At 45.3% G+C, this 23,206-nt stretch overlaps 1 protein-coding gene across 4 annotated transcripts in view; it reads right to left on the bottom strand.

Moving 5' to 3' along the window:
- The window catches only part of MYO5C (myosin VC), a 117,349-nt gene that overhangs the window by 43,871 nt on the left and 50,272 nt on the right, over positions 1 to 23,206 (bottom strand). For all 4 annotated transcript variants that reach the window (XM_032622234.1, XM_032622235.1, XM_032622236.1 and 1 more), the window contains exons 14-29: positions 21,770 to 21,853; positions 19,758 to 19,892; positions 19,149 to 19,246; positions 18,159 to 18,245; positions 17,594 to 17,705; positions 16,606 to 16,817; positions 14,530 to 14,695; positions 13,022 to 13,168; positions 11,407 to 11,571; positions 10,090 to 10,183; positions 7,137 to 7,200; positions 4,278 to 4,458; positions 2,262 to 2,355; positions 1,938 to 2,001; positions 1,775 to 1,855; positions 390 to 570 (exon numbers count right to left, since the gene is read on the bottom strand). In XM_032622234.1, the coding sequence (XP_032478125.1) occupies positions 390 to 570; positions 1,775 to 1,855; positions 1,938 to 2,001; positions 2,262 to 2,355; positions 4,278 to 4,458; positions 7,137 to 7,200; positions 10,090 to 10,183; positions 11,407 to 11,571; positions 13,022 to 13,168; positions 14,530 to 14,695; positions 16,606 to 16,817; positions 17,594 to 17,705; positions 18,159 to 18,245; positions 19,149 to 19,246; positions 19,758 to 19,892; positions 21,770 to 21,853 (1,965 nt within the window). The remainder of the gene's footprint in view (positions 1 to 389; positions 571 to 1,774; positions 1,856 to 1,937; positions 2,002 to 2,261; positions 2,356 to 4,277; positions 4,459 to 7,136; positions 7,201 to 10,089; positions 10,184 to 11,406; positions 11,572 to 13,021; positions 13,169 to 14,529; positions 14,696 to 16,605; positions 16,818 to 17,593; positions 17,706 to 18,158; positions 18,246 to 19,148; positions 19,247 to 19,757; positions 19,893 to 21,769; positions 21,854 to 23,206) is intronic.

Genomic DNA, 23,206 nt, shown 5'->3' with positions numbered 1-23,206 from the left:
GGGGAAGAACAGGCATCACGGAAGAAGGAAGCTGTTGAAACAGTGAGATGAAGGGCATGAGCAGGGCGACTGACCTTCTGAATGCACACCCCTCTCAAGAGGTACCTTTTTACCTTAATGCTTTTTGTTACTTGCCAAGGGGTTAGGGCTAGATTTAAAATGGATAGATTTAAGAACACACACATCACAGAATCTGGACCTATCCTACGGTAAACCCTCTTAAAATGCTTTCCAGCCTGGGGTTATTTTATAGTTTTATCTTCTGAACCAGCTATTTCACTCCTGGGAAATGTAATCTGTTTTACAGCTGAGACACTGAATTTTACTCCACTAATGCATAACATCTCCAGAATAATGGCCATAACTGGGGCCCGCGGCTGAGACCATACCATGTTTTCCGATGTTAGCCTGGTGACTTCATGACGGATACTTTCATTGATGTCATTCTCTTCTCTAAATAATTTCTGCAGGTGGTTGATTTCCTGACTTAGATGCTCCACTTTGAAGTTCAGAGCTTCAATCTCCTTTTCGTAGCAATCCTTCTGGGACTGGAGATGGCTCTCCAAAATGCTGTTAGAGGAGGGGTCAAGAAGTTAACTGCAGTCTTTATTCTGCTGATGACTCTGAGTGTGTACTTCTGCAGCAGTTATGAAAACCCACAATTAAGAGCCAGGCGCTAAGCACATAAAGTTTACCTGTGTACACAAGGTTACAAGCTATGGAATTAGGAACATAAAATTATAAACTCCTTCTAGCTGGTTAGGAAGTGTTATGTGGTGTTAACATGCAGTTAATGATAAGAAATTTTATTTTGGACATTAAAATTATATTTTTACTCTAATAATTAAAAAAATACGTTCTGTGTGATGCAACAATGATAAAGAGACATGTTATTATACATTTTTCAAAACCCATAGAATGTACAACACCAAGAGTAAACCCTAGGGTAAACGACTGACTCTGGGTGATAATGATATGTCAGCATAGGTTCATCAGTTTCAAAAGATGTACCCTCTAGTGAGAGATGTTGATAATGGCTGTGCATGTGTAGGGGTAGGAGGTATATGAGAAACCTCTGTACTTTCTGTTCGGTTTGCTGTGAACCTAAAACTGCTCTAAAAATACTTTACTAATTTTTAAAAAAGCAAACGCCTTAAATTTAAACATATCTATAGGGACTTCCCTGGTGGCGCAGTGGTTAAGAATCCGCCTGCCAATGCAGGGGACACGGGTTCGAGCCCTGGTCCGGGAAGATCTCATGTGCCGCGGAGCAACTAAGCCCGTACACCACAACTACTGAGGCCACGTGCCACAACTACTGAAGCCCATGTGCCTAGAACCCGTGCTCCGTAACAAGAGAAGCCACTGCAATGAGAAGCCCGCGCACCGCAATGAAGAGTAGCCCCCGCTCGCCACAACTAGAGAAAGCCTGTGCACAGCAACGAAGACCCAACACAGCCAAAAATAAAATAAATAAATAAATAAATAAACATATTTATATATCTATAGCAACACTGGCTAACTTATCTGATATAGCCAGTTTTCATTGTACAGTTTATGGGTTTTATTATTTGGCCAGTTATCCCACAAAGAGATTGTTCTTCATTATTAAACTAATTTACTCAATCTTCAAAGAAATATTTCCAGGGATTATTAGACCATTCTACTATAAGGAATTTACTTTGTCTATCAAATCTATGAAAGATAAACTTTTGAGTTTCCAATAGTACATTATCTCTGAAAAATCACAAAGAAACTGAGGGAAATTTCTCACCGTGTTGCTTTCTTTAGTCCTTCATAAGCAAACCAAAGTTCTCCATCTTCATTTAAATGTTCCAAATCTTCCAGAGAGAGCCTGCAACAATGAGGAGGGTAAGAAAATCATCTCTTTCATGTGTTACCTTTTTTTAAATGCTTGATAATGCAAAAATGACTACCTGCTTCTTACATCTTCAGTGTCGTAGCTCTCAAGAAGTTGTTTGGTGATTTCTGACACCTTTTCTGAGAGAAAAAGGCACAACTGGTATAAATTACATTTTTGCCTAATTTCTCTTTTCCCATTTCCTTTTTAAGGACCCAGTTCTCTAGCCCTTCAGACTCTCCAGCTAACCATCTCATCAGCTGACTAACTTACCAGCTATCCAACCAACCAACTAACTAACCAGCCTCAGACCAATCAAAGGACACACTGCCTTAACAGTGACACCTATGATAAATTCAGCCTGCACCCCAATGGACTCAGTGACTCATATTTTCGTTACCTCTCATTTCCCGTTTCTGGGACTGCACATGTTTTTCCACTTCTATCTTCTGTGTCTGAAGTAGCTCTATCTCCTTTTCAAACTCAGAGATTGTCTGAATCCCAGCAATGATGGAACCAGGTGAAGAAAAAACAGCTATCATGATTTACATCAGACAAAGGGAACACTATTACTGTATTATTTATCTGTGCAAGTTGTCCTAAGTGCAGTTTCTCCGTTAAAATCTTGTTAAACTATCGCTGCCCATAAGGCTTGGCCTTAAAACCTTGTTTAACTATCTAAAATACTGTGCTTCCCAGATGTACTTGGTTGTAGCAATAGAATTAGCTTCCCTACTATAAAAAGGGAAAAAATAAGTACTTACTGCAAGTTTGGGGAGGGGTGGGAGAGGGGAAGGAGCTGCGAGAAATCAAGCACAGGGGATAAGTGCTCTCTCACTGTAGGATGAAATCTTGGATGCAAGGAAGTGGGCCAAGTCAAGGGTCTGGGCTCCAGCTACGTTTAGACGTGGCCCAGCGGCAGGGGCAGGCCATGCCCTGGAGGTCTAGGAGTTGGCAGTGAGGGCATGACCCGGGTCCAAGAGGGGCAGCTCTGGTTGTGGGGAAGAGGCTGTATTCTGCCTCTATTCACATGTGAGCTCAGGTTTGTCTTCTGCAGCTATGGGAGCTGTTCAGAGGTGAGTAACCCTTCCTGGATATTTTCTCAGTCAGTCTAAGTGTTTAAAGGTTAAAGCTCTTGTTTCCACAGGAGGTGAAAAGGGAGATCAAGTTGGCATTTACTGATCATTTTACATACACGACCTCATCCTTGTAACAGGTCTATAAGGTGACTAGAATGACCTTTTATAGATCAGAAAACTGAAGCTGCATAAGCGTTGCATGGCACATTCAGGGTCACATGGACAGCTGACAGGGGACCCAGGACTATCCACCCTCAAGCCCGACTCTTGGTAACGTTTCAGTAAATGTTCCAAGTCATAACTGTATTTACTTACAGGCTTATTATAACATGTATCATGATGACAACGGGTTTATTTTCTTTGAAAATCAGATTAATCTCCTTAATATACCACACTGGAGAGTGTGGATCATAGTTTTAGCTACCAAAGAGGAAACAAGTGACGAATATTGGTGCCGTACTCCAAGGGCAGCCACGTGATTTCCCAAGATATAGACTGCAGCCAGGTGACGTGACTCCCAGATGGACATCAGTCTTATGTGGCTGCTAAGAATGCAGGACTCATAGGCATATGTGGTCCTTGCAGATTCCACAGTCCAATCTACTACTTTCAAATAATAGGAGACTAGGGCCCAGAGAATATTGGCAGTTCCGCTAAGAAATTCAGAGGCAACCCAGGTACGATTCCATGACACATCTTCTAAACTATGCACGGGTACTCCTTGATGAGTACAGAGGATATCTGTGTAACCATAACAATTTTCTACTAACATGTGTCTCACATATCTAGTGGAAGCTTAAAAGCTTTCCAACCTTACACTAAAATGGTCTGCCTTGAAGAAGGGAGGGAAAAACGGGTCTGTATTTTCCAATGGGGAAGGAATTTAGTTAAAACCTTGATCGTCCAGGCATGGACCATTGCTTGTGTAGATTATCTGATAACACTTTAAAATGGAAGATTCTGATATGGTCATTTAATTTTAATATCGGTATTACCAGATATACAACATGATGGATTATGTAACAGGGTTTCACATCAATTTATAATTTCATATGGAAGTATTCTCTGGGTCAACATGCTTGAACAACTTTATGTAAATGTAATTTTTACAAAGTTAGAAAGCTGACTTTTAAAACATAAAAAACCAGTATTGCTAAGTCAAAGGCAGCGGGGCGGGGGGCGGGTTATACTTGGAAGAATTGGAGGAACCGGGGTCCTTTGGCTTTCTGCCCTCACATGGGTACTGTCAGCTGACCCTGCAGGGATGTGAAGTTCCTCCCGCTCCTGCAGGTCAGACGAGTCAGCCAAAGAGCTTGTGGGGGGTGAGCAGCTCCTACCTTTGCCTGCTTGCTCAGCCGGGCCACCTCCCCTCTCAGGCCATCAGAGGCGACCCGCTCTCCCTCCAGCTGATGCTGCAGTTGCACCTTCTCATCTTTGAGAGCTTTCATTTCTTCTTTCAAAAACCGGATCTGCTTCTCATAGTCTTGCGTTTTCAGTTCAAAACTTTTTTCAAGAAGTCTAAGCAGCAAAAGAAAATTCTGAACCGTCTCTAAAGGCTTTACCCTGAAGTAGAACTACAGATCATTTGGAAAATAAGAGGCTCTTCCTTCCGAAAGGAAGAGCCAAGTTAAGACCTATTGTGAGGACAATGGTCTTCTGTTTAGCAGACTGCTTTCTGTCCCCTTAGGGTAAGGCAGCTTCTTCTTACACCTTCGGATCAGAGAAGTGTGGCTCTACAGGGGTCACTCCGAGGACGCGCAGGAGAGGGAGGCTAAACGTAAAGACTCAATGCTTGTTGGGGGTCGTGTATCCCCCAAGCCGCCCCGGTTCCACGTGGTCCCCTAAAGGGGCCACTTCACCCAGAAAGGACCGTGGCACATTCTGCTAAGTCCTGTCCCCTGCCTCGAACCAAGGATCCTTGGAGCAGTTTGGCTTAGTCCTAAACAAGTTAATACTTAGGCCTAAACCAGTTAAACGGTTATTAAATTAATAGCCATTTAATATGTGAAAGGGTTCAGCTCTTCAATCATTTTAGAATAAACTGCAGCAAACCCAGTGCCCAAAAGGCCACAGAAAGCCAATTCCTTGTACAATGACTGCTCAGTTGAGCCCAAGAAAAATAACCGAAGAGATATACAGAGCCTAGACCAGCCCCACATAGCTCACAGGGGCCCAGTCGGAATTGAAGCCATCCTAGGAGCTCTGTGAGTTTAAGAAATCATCTTCCCACTCGCTGGGCTGTCAACTCAGTCGATTTTATGACTTGCTTTTGTAGCACAAAGGGGAAAATCCTGAGGAAGAGAGTCATATTCCCAATAGGTTTTTGTTTCATTTCTTCTTACAGGTATTAACAAACTTTTAAACTTTGTTTTCAGATTAAAAAAAAAAAAAAAAACTACAGTGCTCCTAAGAGGTCAGGAGAATACATTTGAATAAGCAAATTGCAACCAGAAATCTTATGTAAAGAGAATCTCAGACGTGTAGCCTAAACTGACCAGAAGTATGCCCACTGACTGTGGCACCTCTGAGCCTCTCAAGGGTTGTGACAGGACCAAGTCTTCCCCAGTCAGCTGACCGGGGACCAAAAGGAGCTGCAGGTGAGGGCTGATGAGGACTGCAAAGGGGTCAAAATGACTTGGCCTCAGGCTGGCTCTCCAAGCCCCTGCTTGAAATGATCACTCCTAAGTGGCCCCAGAACACCAGCAGATGCCAATAGCTGAGCTCCTCTATCCTAGAGTTTAGAGTTCACTGAAAAACAGACTTTTCAAGGTAAAGAGTTAACTGTCCCTATTTAAAAACTGATGTAAGTATGGCCCAGCAATTGCAGTCCTAGGTATATATCCGAAGAAAATGAAAACACTAATTCACAAGGATACATGCACCCCAATGTTCACAGCAGCACTATTTACAATAGCCAAGATATGGAAGCTTCCTAAGTGGCCATCAACAGATGAATGGATAAAGAAGATGTGGCATACGTATACAACGGAATATTACTCAGCCATAAAAAAAGAAAAGTTTCCATTTGCAACAACATGGATGAAACTGGGGGGTATAATACCTTAGTGAAATAAGTCAGACAGAGAAAGACAAATACTGTGTGTTATCACTTATATGTGGAATCTAAAAAATAAAACAAATGAATGAATGTAGCAAAACAGAAACAGACTCACAGAGAACAAACTAGTGGCTACCAGTGGGGAGAGGGAAGGTGGAGGGGCAAGAAAGGCGTACGGGATTAAGAGGTACAAATTACTATGTATAAAATAAATAAGCTAAAAGGATATATTATATAACACAGGGAATATTAGCTAATATCTTATAATAACTATAAGTGGAGTACAATGTATAAAAAGTTTGAATCACTATGTTGTACACATGAAACTAATATAACACTATAAATCAACGATACATCAAAAAAAACAACAACAAACAAAACCGATGTAGGATCATGAAACACTCTACGTACCTGTTAACTCTTGGAGATTTTCAGTGACACTCCCTCCCCTAACTGCCTCTTCATCCAGACCCAGGTTCTCCTGCTAACTACCTTCACAGGGAAGCTGTATATCCTGCCACCCAGGCAGCCCTGTGCCTTCTAGCCTTGGACAGAGATATGCAAGAATGTTCCATATCTCCCCAACACCCTGCCATGAATCCCTACCTGGAGATCTAAAAGCCTGTGAGTTGACTTCTTAAGAGAGCGGGGCACAGACTGGAGCCTCTAGACCTTAGCGAAGGATTTGATACTGAGACAGGAAAGGCAGAGCTGGTACAGTACAAGCTCATGGGGACCTGTCTTAATTTGTGTGAGGTGGGTTACACACATTACTACCTGAGACAAGAGTCAAGTTTACAGATACAATGTGGGGAGTGAGGGGAAGGAAGGGAGGTTTATTTAAGGGGCACTAATTTTCATCCTTGGACTTGATGGAAGATGAAGAGGTGGCAGTCTCTTAACTTCTCACTGTCTTGGCAATAAAGGTCCACTGTGCCCACAACTCCAGAACCTGTGCAGTGTCTGAGAGGTGCACACTGGGCACTTAGCTCTCTCAAAGCTCAATCTCTCACTTCCTAAAAATATTCACACCCTGCTCTCCTGTATCTGTGATCTGCTACCTGCAAGCTGAGACGCAAAACAGAAAAGAGCAGAGAGAGAAAAAAGCAGTGGCTTTAAGACAAATGAGATTTCATACATTCTCTGTCGTTCTTCTTTCTGCACATCATCAAAGAGCTGCTTGGTGAGGTTGTCCATTTTTTCTGTGAAAGAGAATGTATACTCTTTGAAATATGTCCACAAAGCAATGCCTTGATTGTTTCATGTCACATTTAAGAAAGTGAGAATAATCATGTGATATTTATGATTAATGGGACTTAAGATAAGAGCATAAATGACATTTTTTATAAGTTAGAAATAGATAAGGGGGTTTCAAAATAATAACCCTCACAAATTTGTTATGTTGGAATCTATGAATAGTTTCAGAGTACTTTTATTGGTCTGAATACCATTTGCTTTATTAAAATAGATATGTTGGCTTTGAGACAATAAATATTATTATTAAAAAAAAAACAGGGCTTCCCTGGTGGCGCAGTGGATGAGAGTCCGCCTGCCGATGCAGGGGACGCGGGTTCGTGCCCCAGTCCGGGAGGATCCCACGTGCCGCGGAGCGGCTGGGCCCGTAAGCCATGGTCGCTGGGCCTGCGCGTCTGGAGCCTGTGCTCCGCAACGGGAGAGGCCACAACAGTGAGAGGCCCGTGTACCGCAAAAAAGAAATAAATAAATAAAATAAACAGAAACCCTTTGGGAAGAAGATGATCAATTTATGACAGGGGTTCTCAATCTCAGCACTATTGATGCTTCGGGCTAGATAAATCTTTGCTGTGGAGAGGGGGCCATCCTGCTCACTGTAGGATGTTGACTGGCATCCCTGGCTTCTGCCCACTGGAGGTCAGTAGCACCTCTGCTCTAGCTGTGACACCAAAAATGTCGCCAGACATTGCCAAATGTCCCCTGGCGGAGGGTGGGGTGGGTGGGAACCAAAGGGCCTTGGTGGAGAATCATTCATTCATGATAACCAAGAAAATAATAAAGTGTCTGTCTTCACCTGGGGAAGAGGAAGTCTAAAAGGCCACTGTTGCATTTAAATACAATACAAGAATCCAACACAAAGTGTAGGTTAAGTGGGCACCTGACCACTGGGAAACAATCACTGGGGTTCAAGACAGTCTCTGGTTAGGAGAGCTCCACATTCCCAATGTGTCCACACACAACAGGTGCCCTTCAGAATGGGCACAGGATTAACAGATGCAGCCCATCAAAGCCTGACAGCCCGATATGTGCTTAGCTGATACCTCTTCCCTGAGTTCTACCTCATTTCTGAGTCCTGCCCCAGAGGGGAGCCCAGGGATGAGGTGACAACAGTAATCCTCCACATGTCTTTGTTTAAAGAAAAAACAAAAGCCAACAGTTTAATAGTTTGTCCAATGCAGTGTAAAATGTCCCTGAATCAAAATGACTGCTTCAGAATGTCATGAGTCATCCAGAAAATACTAGGGAAAATGCTTAAGCTTTAATTTAGAAGATACCTAAGCAGTTTATAAACATGGGGTGTGAACGCTTTCAGGCACTTTTTAGAAGGAGTTATAAAATTACCTACCCAAACATGTCAATGCTGTCAAATATATAATTTTCAGGACATACTTGTGGGAATTTAAAATTTTTTGTGGGAAATTCCACTTAAAGAAGTTAGAAAGAGGAACAAACACTCAAGAGGAATGGATTGTAATTAAAAAGCCCTTCCCTAATTCGAGTTCAAGGTTTACTCACAGACCTCTAACCTCTTCCTGTCCATCACTGCCACATACGTGGGCCCCAGCACCCACATCATCAGCCCTTAGAGACAGGGTGCAGGGCACACAGTATGTGCAGCAGGAGGTCATGCCCATCCTGGGCATCACCTGAACACCCTGCCTGCTCTGCTGGCCAGGTCTCAGGATGTTTACTTCCTCCTCCCGACATGTGCTTCTCCTGCACTCTGACCTGAACCCCAGGGCTTAGTGCTGCTCCAGATGCTGGCACATCCCCCAACAGCTGGGCCTAAGGTGTGTGCTAGATCCCCAGGCCTGAACCCTTGCGCCCTTGCCCCCATGCTGGAGCTTAAGGAATAGCTCCTGGACACGACAGATAATCCAGCGTGGTGATTTAAACTACCTGGTGAGGAACCACTAGGCTCACGTTCCTGCTGCCTTTTCTGGGATTTAGCAAGGGCTTGCAATTAGAATTTGAGTCGGACAAGTACAGATGGACAGAGCTAGGCTAAGGATGGCTGCTCCACACTCCAAAGGAAAGTGTTACTGCTGGTCCCAAGGGCCTGCATCTGACAGCTCAGGGCTGATGTAGCTCAGTGCTAAGCGGGGCCCTTTGTTCAGGGCCAGGACAGTGGCAGAGGACCTGGGTACCACTTAGACTAAGTAACCTGGACAGAGCTGAAATCTGAGTGCAGATGCTTGGTAAGCCACAAACATTATCCCAACACTGCCCTGGACAATGCATCAGGATGACTACAAGGTTTAAAAAAATACAGACTCTGGGGCTTCCCTGGTGGCGCAGTGGTTGAGAGTCCGCCTGCTGATGCAGGGGACACGGGTTCGTGCCCGGGCCCAGGAAGATCCCACATGCTGCGGAGCAGCTGGGCCCGTGAGCCACGGCCACTGAGCCTGCGCGTCTGGAGCCTGTGCTCCGCAACGGGAGAGGCCACAACAGTGAGAGGCCCGCGTACCGCAAAAAAAAAAAAAAAAAAATACAGACTCTGAACCATACCTGCCACCACCACCCACTACACTCCCCCACCCCATCTTCTGAAATCACAGCTCCAGGCTGATGGCCCACCCATCGGTACTTTGTAAATGGCCCAGGAGGTTCTGAGACAGGGACGGCTGTGCTCCGACAAAAGATGGAAATAAACCGGATAAATCTGTAGGGTACAGTTGCCACGATTTAAATAAAGTTATTCTCTGTGGAGTGAAAGTTTTCTCATTATGCCAGAGCCTCCTGGTCCAGCCTGAAACTCAGTTCCCACCCAGTACCTATTTCCTGAATGAATGGACTTGTGAACGGGTGAATGTGTGTCGGGTCACCTTGGGCTTTACCTTTCAACTCGTCAGTCTTCTCTTGAAGCTTCAGCTGTATTTGTTCTTTTTCTATTTCCAATTCTGAATTACGCTTCTGAAGCTTTGCCAATTTCTAGCAAAGGGAAGAAAAAAATGCTTTTTTGAAAACCTCACTTTGAGTTTTGTCCCCACTGCCTGTATATTTTTAAATTAGTATTTTTTGGTCTCGGCTCCCATCCATAGGTAACAGCCGGCACCAGCCCACTGCAAGACGCTGTGTTTAGCTCCATGTGCAAGGGCTCCATGTGACTTCAACAGACACTAGTTCCCAGCCTCGCCCAGAAATGGCTGAAATCAAGGAGAAAGAACCAAATCCAAGGTTTTCCCAAAGTCAAGGAAACTTCTCTGTCTTTTTCTTGGCCAGGGTATTTATATACTTAATATAAGAAATTTATGATATAAAGTGGATTCACACTTTGAGACTCAGAAAGGATGTGTGATCACGACCTAAGTTCTCTTGTAAAGTGCTTGCTGGGCTGGCAGCTGGGGGCCCCTGAGTGCTGATGGCTGGTGACTGGCAGTGAGGGGGATGCCAGCAGCCGTGTTGGTGCAGCCAGGCATCTGGTCGCGGGGAGGGCAGAGGGATGCCCTGGGCTGCCACTACGGTGGGTGCTGTGGCACTTCAGAAGGTGCAGAACGGACGGTAATAAAGACCACCTGCTTAGAAAACAGCAGTTCACGCTTTCACGGGGCTCTATGACAGTCACTTGGTTAAATTATTTTATCTGACAATTTTATCTTCACAATAATTCTGTCAGTCCCTTTTTGTTATTCCCATTTTACATATGAGGAAACCAAAATTCAGAGAGGGTGAGTGACTTGTCCAAGGTTGCCCAGAGAAGATGTGAGCCTGGGATATCTGGGTTTTATGTCTACTGCTCTTTTTACTACACCACAGAGATGAAAACCTGCCCATGCTTTGCACTGCTGCTCTGGGGACGATGCTTCCAGGATGCACACCAGGTGGACAAGTGACAGGAGATCAAGGTCATGCTGGAAGAGAGGGAAGCATCTGACCAGGGTTCTTTCTCAGGCCTTTCATCACTTTACAAACGTGGAAAGGAAGAGGAAACCTTATATTGTGCTTCTTGAAGCATTAGCCTCCTCTTCTGCCCCCACCCGGACTCTAGGCCTCAGATCTCTCCTCCCCTAAAATGGAGGCTCTCTTCGGTAATGGAAGCCAATGGCAAAATCTGATTTGCTCTGCAGAAGCCTGCTCTGTGGGAAAATGCTGCCCTGTGATCTCTTTCACGGCACGACTCACAACCTATGCCCATGGTCACTTCCAGCACAGACCTCTTCCACGGAAGCCTTGTATCTCTTCCCCTTCTCCTCATAATTCTGCCTGTGGGTGGCTGCTCTGTCCAGCTCTGATTCCAGTTTCTGAATCTTCTCCATGTCACCGGCCTGAAGAGCAGCCAGGCTGGTCAGCTTTTCCACCAGCCCATGGTTCTCTCTGTTCTAGAGGAAAGAAACATCCTATACTTAGGGGTTTATCCAAAATAAAGAAGCTGTTCCATTTGCTCCTCACAAGTTCTCATCTAAATCGGAGGTTTCTTTACACTGTCCACAGTTATCATTACAATGGCATGTATGAGCACCTTCAACCTAGTCAAGATAGGGACGCAGAGCTAGTCAGGCAAATGCCTTCCTGAATGGGTGGCTCTTTTAGTCCAACCGTGGAGCTCCAGGACAGCCCTAATGTGGTGGGCTGAGCTGTGTCCCCTCCATCCCCCCAAATCCACATGCTGAAGTGCTAACCACCAGTACCTCAGAACGTCAGTGTATTTAGAGATTGGGTCTTTAAAGATGTAATTAAGGTAAAACGAGGTCATACAGGTGGGCCCTAATCCAGTATGACTGCTGTCCTTATGAGACGAGATTAGGACCCAGACACGCACAGGGAGAAGAAGACCACATGTAAGCCAAGGAGAAACCCCTCGGAAGAGACCAGCGCTGCCAACACCTTGATGCTGGACTTTCAGCCTCCAGCACTGTGAGAAAATAAATGTCTGTTGTTTAAGCCGCCCAGTCTGTGCTGGCTTGTTATGGCAGCCCTAAGCGCATGAACACCTAGAAAGGAGCTCAGGGAGTGCGGACACTCCCACGGGCCCTGCTCCCACTTGGCCAGGGCTGTTTTTCAATGCTGTTCTCCACAAGCTATATAACATGCAGGCCTGCTGCACAACAGCACAAGGAGGGGAAACTTTATCAAAACCCTTATGCCCTTATGCAGGGTGCAACCTACACAACCATATGTATCAGCCCTTCACAGTGCGCTTCTGTTTCCTAGCTCAGTTGGTCCACGTAAACTGTTTGAACCTCCTAACAAGGGCATAAATCTTAACAGTGTTGACAAAAAAAAAAAATAATTAATCAATATTCAATTTAAAAAAGAAATAAAGTATTTTATTCGAGCCAACCTGAGGATTATAACCCAGGAGACAATCTTTCAGAAAGCTCTGAGCACTGTTCCGCCTGTTACAGGTCAAAGCACAGTTATGTAAGTTTTTAAGACAAAGGGCTATACGTCAAAGTAATATATTGACAGTTTACGTAGTCCAACAACACAAGTAGTGGATCACTGTGACCCTTTACAGGATTAAGGAAGGAAAGTTATCTCGTAAGCAGCTACCTTGCTGGCACCAGGAGGAAACTGCTTTTATGGGGAGGAGGGGGTGGGTAGGCTTTCCTGTGTCTTCTAAGAGGATCTAGTTAACATATAACGCAGACGCACAACGCACGCTAAAGGGAACAAGGTTGTGGCTCAAATGGCAGAGAAAATTTTATGTTCAATTTTTCCTGTCCTGCCTTAAAATAATTTCATCCACAGCATAGCTAGGGAACTGGCCCAGAACAAAATATATCTGTTAGAAAAAGTAAATATGAAAGATGCATTGGGAACACCTACCTGGTCTTCTAGCTTTTTCTGCAAACGCTGAACTCTGTAAGTAAGCTGAACGTTGAGCACAAATCGTCGGATATTTTGGAATCTGCGTCTGGCCAGCCACGCCCGGGCATACTTCTGAAGGATCACAGCCTTGTGTTCCTCCAGCATCTTTAAAAGAAGATTTTGTGAAATGCAAACTGGGTCTCTACTGTTTTACTCATCAACTCTTCCAATGTTGGGAGATAAAACTACCAAAGTATTCCTACTGGGTAAAATATGAATTTCTTGTAATCAACCCACAGAGCACTATTACCTATCTTTTTTCAGATTCTTTTTTACATTGTAAATGACAATTATTTACATTGTAAATAATTGTAATTATTTACAATGCTGTGTTAGTTTCAAGTGTATAGCAAAGTGATTCAGTTATACCTATATATATATTCTTTTTCAGATTCTTTTTCCATTATAGGTTATTAAAAGATAAGAGTATATAGTTCCCTGTGCTATACAGTAAGTTCTTGTTGTTTATCTATTTTATATATAGTAGTGTGTATATGTTAATCCCAAACTCTTAATTTATCTATCTACCTCCCGCTATCCCCTTTGGTAACTAACCCTAAGTTTGTTTTCTATGTCTGTGAGTCTATTTCTGTTTTGTAAATAAGTTCATTTGTATCATTTTTAAAGACTCCACATATAACTGAAGTCATATGATATTTGTCTTTCTCTGACTTACTTCATTTAATATGATAATCTAGAGGTCCATCCATGTTGCTGCAAATGGCATTACTGCATTCTTTTTTATGGCTAATATTCCATTGTATATATACATACACACACACACACACACACACACACACACACACACACACACACACATATACACATACCACATCTTCTTTATCCATTCCTCTGCTGATGGACATTTAGGTTGCTTCCAATGGCTTAGCTACTATAAACAGCACTGCTATGAACATAGGGGTGCATGTATCTTTTCGAATTAGAGTTTTCTCTGGATATATGCCCAGGAGTGGGATTGAAGGATCATATGATAACTCTATTTTTAATTTTTTAAGGAACCTCCATACTGTTCTCCATAGTGGCTGCACCAATTTACATTCCCACAAACAGTGTAGGAGGGCTCCTTTTTCTCCATATCCTCTACAGCATTTACTATTTGTAGACTTTTTGATGATGGCCATTCTGACGGGTGTGAGGTGGTACCTCATTGTAGCTTTGATTTGCATTTCTCTAATAATGAGCGATGTTGAGCATCTTTTCACGTGCCTACTGGCCATCTGCATGTCTTCTGTGGCGAAATGTCCATCTGGGTCTTCTGCCCAATTTTTGGTTGGGCTGGTTTTTTGATATTAAGCTGTACGAGTTCTTTTGTATATTTTGGAAATTAATCCCTCATCAGTAGCATCGTTTGCAAATGTTCTCCTCCCTAGACTTTTGAAACAATAACCAAATCCCACCTGTGGTGGACATGTACGAACAGACATTCACATCCCAGAAAGCCGCACCTTTCGATACCTCCTCCTCGCCAGGAATCCTCGGGTGTAGGCCTGGATGGTGATGGTGGCCACACGAATCAGTTGGTACAAACTGCGGACAAGATACGCACGACAGTACTTCTGAATGATTATGGCTGCCCATGCTTCTTTTAAGGCTGTGGCGGTAACAGCTTTCCTTGGTTTAAAAGAATGTAGAGTAAATCTGTTACCCACAGGGCATTGACACCTACTCCAGAGGGTTACAAATGGCCCATGACTGATTTCATGTTACAAAGGCAGAGTTTAACAGCTGCGTGAGAAACCACATGACCCCAGAAGCCCAAATATTTGGCCCTTACAGAAGAAGTTTTTCGAAGGACCTATCTGAAGGACTGGGGGTGAACACAAAGTTCTTACCTTCAATGTTTGCAGCCTCATGAAACAGAAGGACTTAGAAATGGTCAAGTGGGATAAGAAGAAAAGTAAAATAACTACTGAAAGATCTGTGAGAGAGATCTTATTGAAATATCATTCTGCTTAGGAAGAGCGGAGATGTCAGCCAGCCTTAATGGAAAAGTAGGATTTCTGTAGACATTGAAGGCTGGAAAAGGCATTTCAGACTAAGGGACCAGTGAAGGCATGAAGGCCTAACAGTGCCTGAAATATTCAGAAAAAGGGAATTTGTCTGGAATTGCTAGAATATAAGACACATGGAGAAAATTGGTAGTCTGTGAGGTGAGAAAGATAGATGGGGACAATTTGTTATTAAAATATATATATATATATATATATATATATGTATAGAACACCTACTATGTGACAATCACTGTGCTGGGTCTTACGCATGGATGCAGTGGGAACCAGACAAGTATGGTCCCTGTCCTCACAGAGTTTCCATGCTTATAACAGCATCCAGGCCATGGGGGGACGTGAATACCACGTTGAAACCTGAGTGCTCTTCTGTGGGAAACAGGGGCCACTGGAGGCATTCACGGCAGGAGCAGGGCAGGCCCTGCTTTAGGAAGATGGGAGAGAAAGGCAGCAGGTGGAGGGCTGTGCTGTACAGTGAAAGGCAAACAATGATGAAGGCCTCGTCCAGGGCACGGGCGCAGGAATGAAATGAACGGGACAGACACAAGAGGCAAGCGGGGAACAGAATCCCAGGCCACGGTGATTCCCAAATGGAAAGGGAGCATGAGTTTGGGGAAGAAGCTAATTCTGGAGTTTCCTGCCCTGGAGACTGCTGCTATTAACTGACACCAGAGGCTCAGGAGGGCAAGGCTGGCTGTGTTTCTGTGTAAGATGGTTGCCTGGGAGGAGAGTGGGCTGGGGTGGGGGTAGGGTGGTGGAATGGCGAGTCCAGTTTGGGGTGTGCCGAGATGAAGGCTGTGGTGTGTCAGCCACGTGCAGAAGCCCAGATGCTGCTGGAGGTCAGGCTCAAGCTTGGGACAAGGGAGGCTGAGCCACACAGCCTGACCCTTAACCTGCGCCCTCAACTACCCTCAGAGCAAGCGAAGGAGGGAGGCAGGGCAGACACAGAACCACAAAATGCTGTCCAGGAGGGATGCCCGTCTTGCTGGCCAGGCCAGCATGGCCTCCTGGGAGCACTCAAGGAGGGGGGGGTGGGCGTGGCCGGCGGAACTGCCCTCCACTCAGGCAGCACCACCCAGGGGCTTAGTGCCTGCGGGCAGAGCCTTGCCATGGTCCCCTCAGGCATGGTCTGCCCCACCACCTGCAAGGTAGGCTGGTCACTGGTGTCTTTACTCTAAGGCTTCACTTGAACCTTGATCACCTTAGGTGCTTTCGGTTCCCATGGACCAGCGGTCCAGCCCCTCTACCTGGTCTCACCAGGAATTCTGACCCTCTTCAGCAGCACGCTGATCAGCGCTTCCCCTCTTCAGGGTCCTGGTTGTCACCTCTGCCACGTGGGGACAGCAGGCAGTCAGCACCACCTGCCCCCGAGGACACAGCCATCTCACCTGGAGGCTCACGGCCACCTCGGGGGACGCATCTGCACCTGGGTCCCAGGAGAAAGGAGGCCCCGCCCCCCGAGGTGACGGCGAAGAAAGCCAAATGATGGCACACGTCTTCTTGGTTCCAACATACCTCACGGTTTGCTGACCCCGGAAGTACTGCTGGATGATCAGGGCCGCTCGTCTCTCTCGGAGGAATTTTTTTCTCTGGAGCCAGCCACGGATGTGCTTTTGTATCACAACACAACCCTGCCTCAGTTTATCCAACCGGAGTTTCTCTAAATAAGCCACTTGCCCTGCTCTGAAGAAAATTTTGGTTTTACCAAACTGGTACTGATTAGAATCCTGGAAGAGAAAAATGACATAATCAGAAACAAAATCTTTCAGATTTTCTATAGTACTTGGAAAAGATGTTGAGAGATCCAAACATGCCACCAACATTGTTATTCTGACATCTCTTTGACATAAAGCAGAAAAGCTCTGATTATGACCTAGAAGTTTATATTCTGCCTTGTTTGTTTAAAGCTTCTTTCTGGGGAAGAAATGGACTTGAGGGTGAGGCATCTGTCTGTGGGGTGGGAAGGGGTGTGTGCATTGTTGGCTGGGCTGCTGGTGAGCTCCAGCCTTTCATAAGTGCTTTCCACAGAAGAGCAGAGGCACCTGGAAAGGCTTGGTTTCTGTCTTCCTTTGGCTTCTCTTCACCACCCCCTTCCTGGCCATCATAACTTCCCCCCTTCTTTTCCATCACAAGTCATGGCTTCAGCAAACCTCTAAGCCCACACTGAGGGCCATGCCTGGAACCCCCGGCTCAGCGACCGTCTAGCTGACTGTGTAACATAAGCCTGGCCCGCAGAAGCTCCCTAGGCTGTGGGAGAACACAGCAGGACAGGAGGGCACGGTGGCGGTGGAGGCCAGGGTTTGAATTCGGGTCCCTCAAGGTGACTCCTGCTGTCAGGAGATGATGCCCCATGAGTAGGTCTGCTCTGATCTCCTTAGCACACAGACGCGCGGGGCATGTTTCCTTTCTGCTTAGGCATTCACGACAGTTACAGCCCTGAGACAGAGGCAGAGATGAGGACAGTGTTTGCGAGCCCGTGGTTCCAGGAGAGAGCAGGACTGACCTGGATGAGCCTGTGTAAAATCACTTTGCACACCTCCTTTTTATCGCTGAATGAAAGCTCCTGCTTGGTCATGAGGATCCCAAAGCGGCTGTAGAACTCGATGTACGTCCACCTGGAAAGTCACGGCAGACCTAAGGAGCCGGGCCGGAGGAAACGCATGCTGCCTGTGGACCCCAAGGGCGTACCTGCCACTGTTCTGGGGACAATGACCCTGACCTTTGACCCACTGCCCACAAACCTCACCTGAGCACACCTGGGTGGTTTTGCTCCCTGGATGCCTCCTGTTAACGTTCCGCTCCGACAGCTGTCTCCCCCTCCAGCTCCCTTTCTCAGGGGCAGTGGGGAGGCAGCGGGCGACCCTCACTAGTGCGGAGATGAGTGTGGGGTGTGAGGGTGGGGACGGTGGTCTCTGTCTCACATGGTGCTCGTTCATCTGGCCTTCCCACAGCACAGCGGGACACCTTATGAACATATCTGATGAAAATGCGGCAGCCCCTCCCTTGGATCTCAGCACAGACCTGAAGTTGGGCACTTTTCCCCCGCAAACAAGGAACTGACAACGTACCTAGAAGGGTAGCTCTGCGCACTAATGCGAATGGTTTCTAAAACGCCACAGGCTCGCAGCTGCTGAACAATTCTTTTGGAGTCAAACCTGAAAGAAGACGACCTGATCATGTGTTAAGCCATCACAGTTGATAAACAGGCCCATGAACGGTGTAGCGGACCTGCCCCAACTGTGAGCTCCTGGGCAGCAGGATCTGCCTGTGTAATCCCCGAGCCCAGCAGATACTTAATAAATACATGTTGCACGTCAAACGAAGATAGCACCTCTGTGAAACAGTTCAGAAAGCTTCACTGAGGACACGGGGAAAGGAGCAGCTGATTCTGACTGAGGGAGGCAACAGCGAGAAGCCTTGTGGGGAAACGGCCTTTGGGCTGAGCTTGGAATGACAACCAGAGTGGAAGAAATGTCCAAGCTCACCCGTCCCAGTGCCTACTTGTTGCTGAGTTCCCTTTATAAGACACCCCACAGGTGGCCCTCTGGCTTAGGCCTGACCCTCTGAGGACACACAGACACAGTCACCACCTCCAGACGGACCACTCCCTTAGACACCTCTCAGCTTGAGTCAGCTAAGAGGGTCTCTATAACTTCCACTCGTGGGTCTGGGCCTTTTCCCTGGGGCCCCAGACAACAAGTCTAAGTAAGGCCTCATGGCATGTTTGAAGACAAAACTTCAGACCCCTCTACATCATCTCTCCTGCAAACACATACAAATTCTTACCATCGAGGAAAATGTTCTGGCTTTCTTAGTTGAGTAAGCTTTAGCTGTAGAAAAATTCTTTCAAATCTAACCCTTTTGCTTAATCCCGGAGATGAGACGGCTTAGCCAGAGGGGTTGTGTAAACATTATATGTAGAGGGCAGGCTTGTTTTGAATCATTTAAAAACCGAGAAACAGTAAAGTTCACGACAATTGCAAGCAAATTCTCCAACATCACGACAGAAACTGTTTCCTCGGTGTTTCTTCCCCACTCTGTTGCAGAAGAACACTTACTCAAAGGGCAATTTCTCATCATTTGGTTTGATGCATCGAACGTAGTGGGGCATGGTGGCATTGAGGGTCTCCATGAGCAAGTACAGAGAGCTGCGGAACTAGGAAACAAGGTCAGGTGACAAACATCGTGCTGAAATTTAATGCTTAGATCCGGGTTAAAAGGAAAAAAAAAAAAAGGTCCAACCTTACTGTAAAGCAATTATACTCCAATAGAGATGTTTAAAAAAAAAAAGGTCCAACCTTGATAAGTTACTCAAGAAGAGGAAAAGTTAACTTCATGCATAAACATCTATTATGAAAGGTTTTAGTCTGTGACTGGGTTTATCAGCATATCCTGCTCTTGTGGACAGAACAGTTCTCCGTCCAATACTCCCAAACAGCAAAGGACTTTAGTGACTCGGGTTACTGTGCAAACATATGGTTTGCTCAGATGTGTGTAGCCTTAGAGGTCGAGGCACTATGATGATGAAGTACTACTTTTCTTTGCGTTTTCATTTATATTAACAGATTTGAAGAAACCGAGTGCCCGTGTCCAGGCCCGGAATGGGTCCCACTCATCCCTGGCTCCCTGCCCTCAGCCCCCTCGCCCTCAGAAAACTCTCTCAGTACCTTGCTCCCCACGGTGCTCCGGAAATGCTTGTTGTTCGGCTTGACGACTGGCTTTGCAGATTTAACTGTGATCGCTGAACCGAAAGGTGAAGAAGGAACCGGATTTTCTTGAAAAAAGTTGGCACAAAGATGAAACTGGGAAGAACAAAGAGGGTTTCAATGTCAAAAGTATTCGCCCACAGTCCTTAGCTGGAACAATCAAGGAAATGGTCACAACAACCACGTCTAAACCAGTAGGGGGGTAAAGGAACGATCTTGGCCAAATCTCAGTTCCACAGGAGGGTCGTCCGCACTCGGGATGACTGACGGTTTCTTTGCCAGGAACGGGAGCAGAAGGGAAAGCTTGTGAATGTCTGTATGTGGGTATCACTCCAAGTGTCAGAACAGGAGAAGCATTTATTCTTCCTCCCTCTGCACCTTGGATCACGTTGCTTCTGCACTTGGAATCTCCTCCCTCCTAACCCCATGTTCTCATCCCTGCAGATCCAAACCCTACCCATTACTTAAGGTGCTATAATAATATTTTCTAGCCCCACCCCCTTCACAATAACTTCCATGGTGTCCCAGCGCGAATTAATCCCAACTTCCTCTGAGTTACCTTCATCTTTGATCTGTACCTCTTTTAAGACACTCACTACTTTCTACCTTGCATCACTTATTTCTTTCAATGTCTTATCTTCCCTCTTGGAGAAGACCTCGTATTTTCTTCTTTTAAATCAGACATTGAGAATCTTCTTTGGGGGAGAATTCCTGCCTGATTCATCCTGTAGCCCCTGTGGAACAAGTGAATCTGAAATTCCCAGGCCTCTGACAGCTTGCGGGCTTAGTGCAGAGACCCATCTGTGCTTCACCACGATCTGTGTCCCTCTTCCAGACTGGACCCCAGGTAAACAATGGGTGAAATACGTCAACTAATTTTGTACGCAGATACAGGTTATTTCTACACTGAATTCTCTGTCATAAATCAATTTTAATAACTGAAGTTGCCATGGCCTGTGATTTACTTCTGACCATTAGTGGGAAGTGCTCAGGCTCATTTGGGAAATTGTCAAAATTCTTGAGCATCTGGTGCTCTGTGATGACCTAGATGGGTGGGATGGGTGGGGAGGGAGGTCCAAGAGGGAGGGGATATATGTACACTTACAGCTGATTCACTTCACTGTGCAGCAGAAACTAACACAACGTTGTAAAGCAATTAAATTATACTGCGATAAAATAAAATTTAAGAAAAGAGAAAAAAATACTTGAGCATCAGCAAAGGACTGGGGACGTTCTAAAAGAAGGAAAATAAATATGATAACCAAATCTTCACAAAAAATGAAGGACTGTGTATGAAATATCCTTTTTCTCAAATTTTAAGAACTTGAATTCTTAAAATTCTTAAATTGAAAGAAATGTTTAAGGAGGAAAAGAAAAAGCCAGAAGTCACTCTTACGGTGACACTTCATCATACGGAACCGTGGATTCAAGGAGCTCACGTATGCAGAGCAGCACTCCATCTTGCTTTGGTTTTCCTTGAGCACTTACTTGGCGCTACCTACCATTGCTTGCTTTCATGTGCAAGGTATGCTGCTCCCTCTGGGATGCGAGCTCCATGAGGGCAGGAACCCTGTCTGCCCTGTTCACTGCTGTATCCCCAGAATCTAGGACAGTGCTTGGCACATGATAAGTGCTTTATAAGTGAGCGAATGACCAAAATGTGAATTATGATTCTTTAAATGACTGTATTATCTGTCCTTCGTCTCTGTCATCTGCATATTTGATTTCTGATTTTGCATAGAGTGGAAATGTGCATGCTTTCAGAAGCTAGAAACATATTTTAGTGCCAATTCCGAAACAGTCATTTTTTGTATGTAGGAGCTACAATTCGCTGCTACAAGACAGTTAACACACACACACACACACACACACACACACACACACACACACTACTTACTCTTTCCTGATACACATCTAGATCCACGTCAAGTACACAATGAATAACATTAACTACCTCTTAGGACTTTACAAACCTTGCTGGCTCTCAGGATTTCAACCAGCATGTCATAGACGGTGTCTCTGTTCTTCTCAAGGAAACCTTCACATTTATACTCTACCTATGCAAAGAAAGGAATTAGTTCCAAAGAGGCAAACGCAGACAGCGTCTAAGTACCACAGTTTTCTTTTTAAAGAAAGATTAATGAAGGGGCTATAAAGGCAATGTTTTAAAAAGAGATTCAGTTTGTTTGTCACAGCAATGCCATTACAGAAAGCTTAGGAAGCTGGGAATATGTCATCTGATGCAAAGCGCCAGGCTCTCCCGCTGCCTGGACTTCTCACTGGCCGCTGGTCACTCTACACTCACCCATTAGTTCCCACTGGCCCCAGGTGACTGTTTTTTCCCTGTAACATGTGCAGCTAATACAGGAAGACCTGGCTTAGGGTTCCCTTTGCCTTTGAAGCCACCAGGAGGAGGAAAAAAGCTCAGTGGTGCCCTTTGAGTCAGACAGAAATGTTTTCCTGAATCAGCATTAATGTGGTAGAAAGGAAAGAAGAATTGACCAGCTGATCACAAAACCTTCCAGGACCACAAAACTCTTAGAGTCAGGTTTAGAGTGGGTCAGTGTTTGCCCTGATTGAACTTGGCTTAGAAAAACCCTCTATGCAGCCCTTTCTGATTCATAAGGCTTCTCAGATCCCTCAAACAACATATCCAGGGTGGCTGCTTAAACATTCAAATCTCTGGTTAATCACAAAGCTACAGTCATCAAAACAGTATTGTACTGGCATAAAGACAGACACATAAATCAACAGAACAGAACAGAGAGCCCAGAAAAGAACCCACACTTTTATGGGCAATTAATCTACGACAAAGGAGGCAACAGTATATAGTGGGGAAAAGACAGCCTCTTCAATAAGTGGTGCCAGGAAAGCTAGACAGCTACACGAAAAGAATCAAACTGGACTACTCCCACACCATGCACAAAAATAAATTTCAGGGACTTCCCTGGTGGCGCAGTGGTTAAGACTCCGTGCTCCCAACACAGGGGGCCTGGGCTCAATCCCTGGTCAGGGAACTAGATCCCACACGCATGCTGCAACTAACAGTTCACATGCCACAACTAAGGAGCCAGCCTGCCACAACTAAGACCTGGCACAGCCAAATAAATAAATATTGAAGAGTTAAATGTGACCGCCTTTTAGTGCCTGGAGTTTTTCAGATAGGCTCCTGAAGAGACGCACATGAAATGAGTGATGATATATCAAGTTATATTTTCTAGTTGCTGTCCTTTATAATTCCACAGTTGTGATCCCAAGGGAAAAAAAAGGATCAGACTTCATGTAAAGCACATATGGGATTTACTTCAAGAGACCATCTCTATAGTACATGGTGTCTGTACGTTTAATTCTTGTCACCTGGCACTTCCAAGAAGACCCTCTTAGGGCTTCCCTGGTGGCGCAGTGGTTGA

Source organism: Phocoena sinus, chromosome 2 (assembly GCF_008692025.1).
Source record: "Phocoena sinus isolate mPhoSin1 chromosome 2, mPhoSin1.pri, whole genome shotgun sequence".
Taxonomy (NCBI): Eukaryota; Metazoa; Chordata; class Mammalia; order Artiodactyla; family Phocoenidae; genus Phocoena; species Phocoena sinus.
The sequence above is the reverse complement of the archived record's forward strand: the minus strand, read 5'-3'. Positions and strand labels throughout refer to the sequence as shown.